Source organism: Macrosteles quadrilineatus, unplaced genomic scaffold, assembly GCF_028750875.1.
Source record: "Macrosteles quadrilineatus isolate MER2022 unplaced genomic scaffold, UCM_ALF_1.0 Scaffold_2__2_contigs__length_208266976, whole genome shotgun sequence".
Taxonomy (NCBI): Eukaryota; Metazoa; Arthropoda; class Insecta; order Hemiptera; family Cicadellidae; genus Macrosteles; species Macrosteles quadrilineatus.
The window spans coordinates 138543007-138551733 of NW_026542595.1; the positions used below are offsets into that span (position 1 = coordinate 138543007).

At 32.6% G+C, this 8727-nt stretch overlaps 1 protein-coding gene across 1 annotated transcript; it reads right to left on the reverse strand.

Annotated features, from left to right (window-relative positions):
• Positions 1-327: 327 nt before the first annotated feature.
• Positions 328-3565, reverse strand: LOC128983941 (peptidoglycan-recognition protein SB2-like). The gene is made up of 4 exons (XM_054403218.1): positions 3500-3565; positions 2536-2752; positions 1654-1796; positions 328-746 (listed from the first exon to the last, which is right to left on the reverse strand). Exons 1-4 carry the CDS (start codon positions 3519-3521, stop codon positions 445-447), a joined length of 684 nt encoding a protein of 227 aa, XP_054259193.1. The 5' UTR covers positions 3522-3565; the 3' UTR covers positions 328-444.
• Positions 3566-8727: the final 5162 nt, after the last annotated feature.

Here is an 8727-nt window from a genome sequence, read left to right on the forward strand (position 1 = left end):
ATAAGTAGCCTAGTGATAGACAATAGGATTGTACTTTGGTGATGCGATTTTTAATTTGGACTATTGATACAAGTTATCAAGTAGGTATTATAAATGTTTTTTGTTTACGTTGAGTTTACAAAAAGAAACATAATAATGGTACCCAAAATTGTTATTAAATCATATGCTGTTTGATAACATTTCTCAAATTATAACAAAATTGATTATTCATTTTTTCGATCCATTTGATAAATTTTTTTTATAAAAGTCACAAAAAAGCCGCATTTATTCTTACAAATCTAGTTTATATACATATCCATATTTGTAACCAAAGTTATTCATTATGTATAATATAATTTTAAAACACTAAAGAAAGACACAAATGAAAATAAACATTATTTATGACAACTCCAAAATGAAACGCAACTATAGATTACTTGACAATTTTCAACTTCAACGTCATATTTAAGTAGCTTCGTCCGGCTTTAAATGTTCTTCTTCTCCATCCCTCACATTGAAGAAGAGTTTCTTTTTTTCTTCAACGTTATCGTATTTCTTCAAGCGCTTTTTAAGCATCGCATCCTCCTTGGATAAAGCTTGCGGCTTTTGGCCTTGATCCTTTTCAATGGCCGGAGTCTTTTCCTTTTTGTCTTGCTTTGTTATAATGTGCGGCATAATTTTCAAACCGTCGGCATACTTGTTTTCAAAATATGGGACTAGGACTATTTGTGATGATGTGTTGAACATCTCGTCCGATGGAAGTCTATCTGAAAAATTTCGTGAGAATTAAGCAAAAAAGTATTAAAAATGAGGTTTATTGACCTTGTGGTTGTGGAGTCTAAATATGCATGAATTGATTTTTTTCGTTCGATTTTGTTTAAGTTTTTTTTTATAAGGGACTAATCTTATTCTTGTCTTGTTTCTATCATTAAATGATAAGCAAATGGCAAATGATCGTATCTGGGTCCAGGACTTGTCATGCTTGAAATCAAACCAGCAGGCTTCAGATATCAATGCAAACAACATAGCTACTCAGCAGTTCAGCCAAATATTTAAAGACTTTTCTTATATCTGAAAGTGCAAGAAAATAATGAATAGGTTTCCTACATCACAAGCTTCCACGGTGTTTCAATTAGTAATATTACCGTAGTTGGGACGGATCACCAATAAAAAAACAAAGGCCGTTTAATGAACCATGTGGGTCGTAAATTACTTTTGGGACACTCTGAAACACGATTGAGAACTATAGAAAACCAACAGTCATCCAGAAAAACTGTGTTATAATAAACGGAAAATAATCATGTTTGCAATGATTGATTGGAAAGTATGCAAAATACATCTCATTGAAGTTATGGCTATTGCCGTTACTAATACATGTTCCTTCTATTCTTCTAGCTGTATTAGAAGTGCTTGAAAAATATGTCCTTTACACCATAATTAGGTATAAGTAAAAATGCATACGACTATATAACACGTCAACTGTTAACTTATTGGTGTCTTAATAATTTAATACTCTTAACTGAAGTAGCGATCTGAGGACCTAAATATTTAATTCCTACCTCCACTTCCATAAGGGAAGCGGAAGAATTGTACCAGCTTTGCTTCTACGAAAGTTTTCTATCTTAAAATTATTACATGTTCCATTACCTCACTCAACTTTACCAAACAACTCACCCAAAAAGGTGCCTATAAACGCAACCACTACCGTGTTCGGAATGTCCTGTCCTGCGTGCTTTATGTGGCGGTCCTCTGTAAGGGTGGGAGCCCAGTTCCACCCCCTGCCTTCGTAAACGTTACCCTTGCACCCGACGATCCAACTACACACCACCACTGCATCAACATACAAATGTTATAATAGTTTATAAAATTATGAGAAACAATTTCATCACATCACTAAGACAGCTGCGAACTTTGCGAACATTCAGATGAATATTAATGCAGGATGGGTCAATAATAGATCTGTATATCATTGATATTAAGGTGGGCTATTTTGGCCAGTATTTTCATATTGATTGACAGATTATTTTGTGCACGCCCCTGACAGAACGGGGTGCGGACTTTAAGGTGAAGATGGCTTGATGAACGTTGAATGGATGCGATGAAAGCCTTGTTTCCAAGCAAGAGCAGTTTAAACAATAAAATCAACAAACCTTCGAAAAGCTACTAACTTTTCTTAGGATTGAACCGGCGTCATTTTGATTTTCAGACAAGCTATAGCTAAATGGAGGTTGGTGGATTGCAAGATTTTTTTAAGAAAGGAACTTTGTAAGTGATAGGACCCGTAACATTTAAAAAAAAAAACTCGTTTGATATGTCTGCTTAACAAAGCAAGACAGTGGAGATCAAATGGATTTATACAAATGTTGAATCCCCTGTATTATTTCTTTTCTTGGGCTAATACATTTTCTCAAATGAAAATATCTAAAAGCCTTTGCCACCATAACAATATTGAAATTACACAATTCATTAGCACTATCGCCCCACGGCTTGACAAATAAGGGGTCAAAATTTAAACATTATTTCATAAATCAAGTACCTTCAACTATAACAACTTACTTGAACTGAACATCAGGCATTCCTTCCTCCTCCATATTTCTAATCTGTAGTTCCTTCACAAACTTGATGCATTGTTCGTTGCTGTAACACTCCTTCGTCCTGGTGTGTGTGAACGCCAAATATTTATAGGGGGGTACCAGGGGCTCCAGAGTCCCCCGGGAAGGTAGCGCCCCCCATGTGTCACGAGGCACTATATTTAGCGGGGCGAACTCCTTCTCTAAAAACAAAGATAAATAATACAGTTTCAACTATAATAAGTGTAATCTATAAACATTGTTGCCCAAACCAAGCGTTCCTAAAGAATACTTTTTCAATATTGTAGTAACATTTTCTCTTTTCGAAATTGTTTGAGGAAATTTTTATTTTTGGAAAAAAACTATCTGCTGAAGTTGAAGATATAACTCCATTTTTATACAAATAAAACTGTTCTAATTTAAAAGTAATCCACATTAAAACTTTTGTATTAATCACTGTGTAATCTTTATAAAATAAATATCACTTAATACAATTAATGCTAATGGTAACACCAATTTAAATGTGAATATGTTTCAGTATTTTAAACATTTAATTCCTCCGTTAGGTTATTATGTTTGATACATCTTACAATTAGTTTGTCCGTTTAGCTACCAAAACATGCCAAAATGTCTAGATAGACTACACTCATGAAATACTGTGTTTACAATCAATAAGATGTATTTCAAATTAAATTAATACTCCTTAACTTAGTCAATTAACAAAATTAAACTAATACGTTTTTTTTATTCTTAAATACTATCAGATAACTTCATCGTAAAAAAAAAACATAAATTTATAACTAGTTTAGGGAAAAAATATTACAAAAAAACGAATCCAGCCTTGGTCATCATTGATCCAGCTACAATCATAATTGATTTTGCATCTATCTTTATCAAGGGAAATTGTTTTCTTACGGAACACATATTTAGTTAAATATTACAATACTTACTCGCTTTTTGTACTGGCTTCATGATGAAAGATTTTCCTACGTATTTAACATTGTGTAACAATGTGAGATCGGCCTAAAACAAAACATTATCAATTACTATACGAACAACTAATGATAAGAAACTCGACTAAAGATATTGTTATCATTAATTATATCTTGTATGAATAAAACAGATCAGCTCGTCAAATAAGCGAACTCTGAGTGAATATAATGCTTACTTACTTTACTAAACAGAAGGCTGCCTGTTCGATCCTGAGAAAAGTCATTAGCTTTTTGGGGGTTCAAAACTCAACCCAGCTGTTCTTAATCATTTGGCTTTTAATAAAAAGCCCTGACTGAAGAATTAGCTGATCTTATTCCGAAACAGTGCAACGTACAAATCCAATCCATTCTCTTACACATAGTCATTTCACATATGATCATATCTCAGCAACTATCTAAATAAAATGTAAAACTTACTTGAATTTCCTCTGTTTTGTTATATTATAGAAATCCAATGTGTTTAACATTTATTTGTAACATTTCGTAGATACAATATATTTTCAAGAAACAAATAATTTGTATTGAAAAAACAAAAGCATGTATTGATAAATATTTATTTAATCTTATTACATAAGTACTTAAAAATTTTAATAGTTAATAATTTCGGTATGATACAGTCCGAGCATATGTAAAGTAATAAGTATCAAATATACAACAGATCAAAGTACAGTATGCATTAACTGGCGACATATAACGCATTAGTGTTGTAATGTACAAGTTTCAAGCGACAACTTCATCTACACCTCTGGGAAATTTACTTTCCAACATTCATGCTGAATGTTTCCAGATTTAGGAATTTAATTTAAAATACTGTAAAAAATTTCCCAAATAAGGATTTTTTTAATTAAATTTGTAAATCTAGAAATGTTCTGAAGTATTAATGTTGAAAAGTAAATTTCCCAGAGGTGTAGATAAGGTTGTCGCTTGAAACTTGTGCATTAAAGCACTAATGCGTTATATGTCGCCAGTTAATATTGTTAATTATTTCTTTTTTTCCTAGGACGCTAGGCACGAGACCGGAACTGTGTTTCACATTACTTCAGGCTATACCTAGGAGTTGCGGCAATATCACATGGATAAAATCCATTGGTGATTTGGCGAGATTTGAACCCGGGACCTCTGGAACCGAAGTCATGCGCTCTAACCACTAGACCAGCTCGTTCCCTCATTGTCAATTATTTAACATAATAAAGAATTGTCAACCAATATTCAATGGGTTTCTAGATGCATAAAGAGTACGTATCACTCAAGGACTCTAACATCGGTGTTGTGTACTGTGGTGGAAGGGTGTTAATTTTCAAAGGAAGAATCTTACCCAAGGATCTAGACTTCATCTTTTGACGTTAACATTTTGATGGAACCAATATGACTAGGACTTTGTCTGTCCTAAGAAAGTATTCAGTTTTATTTCCTAAGTGACCTAGGGAATCAAAAGAGCTATTGGTTCAGCTGTTACCTCGAAATGTAAGCTGCTGCCACTACGTAGTCTTGCATGAAGTACACCCCATTACTGAAGTCTAGTTTAAGTAAGTAACTAAGACTGAGTGACTAAGACTAAGTATAAGACTAGATTAATTTATTAACATGATTAATAGCTATTTGTAAGTGAGGTCTTTTCAGATTTTTTTCAGTTTTTTCTTCCCCTACTTCCACTAATATTACAGGAAGAGTTTCCATAACTATTGTTGAAATATGTAGTATCCGGACAGGGATATTTTTTATAGGTTTCAAAACTCAAGTCTACGAAAGCATATGTGTGAAAGGCATGTTACCATTTTACCAAAGAGTCCTATATTGTGCAAGCTAGATAAGTCTTTTTATACGTCAAATTATTGTAGTTTTATAATAATATTTTTCATCATATTTTTCAATATGATTTCTATTACATATTTCTAAATGTTTGTATAAATTGTAGCTTACCCAAACAATCCCTGCTTTTCCATGAACTTCTTAGTTTCACCACATGCTTAAAATCTTAACCAACTTACCCAAAGTATTTGCATTGAGGTTACTTTATTGCTTGAGGTTGTTTTTGCATTGATTACAGACTAAAGCCATTGAATAACTAATTATAATTTATATATAATACTTTATTTTATTGAAACATGTACCAACATTTTACAATTAATTATCTAACTAGGACAAACAACCTTTTACTAGTCTATGATACACATTATGTTATGTATACGGAGTAAATATCAATATTAACTTGGAGAACCTGGTTTTAACGCAGATTGAAAGTAAATTGTAAGAAGAGCCCATGTTTTAACATTAGTATGCACCTTATTTCCTTTGAATCTAGGCTCTGATAAAGGATTGTATTTCACATTGAATGATGCCTAGTAGTAGCAACATTATCTCTTTGAAAAAATACATTTGGTGGTTGGCTAGATTTGAACCCGGGACTTCGGGAACCAAAGTCCCACGCTCTCCCACTGAACTAGCTTGTTTCCTATTTGCGCTTTAAGGAGACAACATTTTCACTTTTTTCTCTACTTCATTGGTCAATAATGTAAGCTTTTACGAAACATAATAACCCATCAAAGTAGGGACAAACAGAATAACTGTGTAGGTAATATTTATTACTATTCGCTTACCAAAAGATAAAATACAAAACTAAATACTTTTTGTGATTTTAAACCATTTACTTTACTCACATACTTTACTTTAAGAGGATGTAAATTATTGTATTTAAAAAAATACATTTTTCACACAATCCTTTTATACCCGAGGAAAGATATAATCAAAGCTTAAACTGACGTGTGGTGGGGATAAGATCAGATTGGTTGTGACATTTACCTTATTCGTGGAAACTCTACCAACTTACTCCGAGATTCGGACCTGGATTTATGTCAGGTGTTGTACTTCCCACAGTCTGTATATATTTATTTTATCACCAAGTTATGTCAGTGGTTTTATACATGTAAGCTAGTTGATTCATCCATTCGTCGCAGATGGGGATAATTAATTGTGACATAATTCCACAAACCTACTGAAAAAGGTGAGTTTTACACCTTATTATTTATCGTGGTAAATTTTCAAAAATCTATTGTAACATTAAGTTTTGTAGAACCCTCCTAGCTTTAATTTAACCAGCTGTTTGGCGGGGTAGAATTAATCACTTTTTTTCAAAGGCCGACAAGAAATGTCTTAGTTGTGTAAATGTCAATATTGTGGTAGAATGTAGTCTTCTACAGTTGTTCTCACGAAATGTATGTCTCCTGCTGTGTTTTCTTGGCCCGTTGACCTTATCGTCAATTTTTTATGCAGACCTTTAGGAAATGTTCACGTTCTAAATCTTTAGCGAAACCTTGGACGACCATAGAGAGTATCGTGAGGGTACATTAAGGATATGGAAAGATTTATAGACTTACTGGGTTAACGTTTAACTATTGTTTGTAATTTCAGTGCAGTCAGTTAAGCAGTTGGTGTTCACCTTGAATAAACTCAGGTACAATATCAACCTTATGTTTATAAAGTAACTAAAAGTAAATAGATAAATTTTATTTTTGAGCCAACCCTATGACAAATTGATTCGCAAGACATATTTTACTGTTTGGCTGTCTTAAAAATAATAATGGTGATGATAATGTTTTCTTTTTAACACGCCAGGTTTTATTACGAAGACCCGGCTAAGAAGCCGGGTGTAAGTATCCTTTAAACTCAGTAACATCAAGAATCTTTCAAAGAACATGATATTTAATTTGTTTAGTAATTTTTAAAATGCATTAATAGTCAACAGAAAATTAAAGCACTATTTTAAATGTCTGCTGTATATCACATTACAACTATTTTTTTACTAATTGGCCATCTGAACAGTAAAGCGAATAAAGAAAGTAGACAGATCATATCAGAGCAGTCATGTAGATAAAGAAAGTGTCATCAATAATATAAAGCATCTTTAGCATCTACCGACTAGGAAAAAATATATTTACACTCGATTTGAACTTAAATATATCTATGAAGCATTGACTAAACCCATTTAAATACATTGTCAGTAGTAGCTTGAATAATAAATTTCGTAATATAGAAAAACTTAAATAGGTAAAATAGTTTAAAAGTTCAAGTTTCTTAGGTTAGGCACCAAAGGTGAAATTGTTATCGCTTAGACATAGGTTTATTGCAAACGTACTCATATCATTCCACATTTTAATATCTAACACTTTTTACGTGGCGTTTATACCCTATACAATAAGGGACTAGTTATCATCGAGGTTTTAATTGACTGTAAAATTATGCTAGTAAACTATTTTAGTAACATAAGTTATAAAGCGAACACTTTATCATATCACATACACAGAATTGAATAACACACAAATGCGTGTATAAAAATTACTTATTCTTTTAATGTGTTAAAAGTTTAGTAGATAAAAATAATATATAATGATAGGTATGTTGTTGTTTAAGCATGCAAATTAATTGTAATCTACAAGCAAGGGCGGATTCGGTTCCTGCACACAGGTTCCTGCTTTATTCATATTCTAATATATTCAAATGAAGAAAGTTTACTCGCTCCCGACTATAATCAAAATTCGAGTGTAGTTTCTTCAACCCTGTTGATTAAAGAGGCGGTGATTTTAAATCATGTTTTGTGAAAAGTTTTTTAAATATACTTTAGCTGGTGTATTTCATTTTTACTATGATATGATTGGATTTTTTTTTAATTTTTCAAACAACATTCATGTTTTAACAATTATTCTTACAGCTCACGGGGTTCATGGCAAGCTGCAATAATGCCTTTTAAAGAGAGACTAGCTAGTTTAGTGGTTAGAGTGTGAGATTTTTGTCCCATGTTCAATTCCTTCCGTCACCAATGACGGTTTTAGCAATTTAATAATTCCTAGACATGATGTTTAAAGTAGCACTATCCAAACATCACGTGTACACAAATAAGTTTTTATAACTAAACCTTTTCTAAGGCTTTTTTACTGTACCACCTTCACATTTTAGGACGCTGGATTCCAATCATTAACACATTGCACGTTACGTCATGCTATTCCTAGAGGGTTGAGGCATTATTACATAGTTCAAATCAATTAGTGATTGGCTGGATTTAAACCCAAACTCTACTACTGTAACAGCTCGCTCCCCGATTTCCTACGCAACTATCAATGGTAACAAGCTACGTACATAGTCTTTTTTCTTTATTTAACAAGCTAATTATAACTATAAGCCTTGCCTACAGT

Excerpts from the sequence above, each read along its gene's own strand:
- LOC128983941 (XM_054403218.1), bottom strand. The coding sequence starts at position 3,521 with ATGAAGCCAGTACAAAAAGCGA. Across the intron at positions 2,753-3,499 it reads GAAGCCAGTACAAAAAGCGA|AGAAGGAGTTCGCCCCGCTA; the intron begins GTAAGTATTGTA and ends CTTTGTTTTTAG. Across the intron at positions 1,797-2,535 it reads ATGCCTGATGTTCAGTTCAA|TTGGATCGTCGGGTGCAAGG; the intron begins GTAAGTTGTTAT and ends GGTGGTGTGTAG.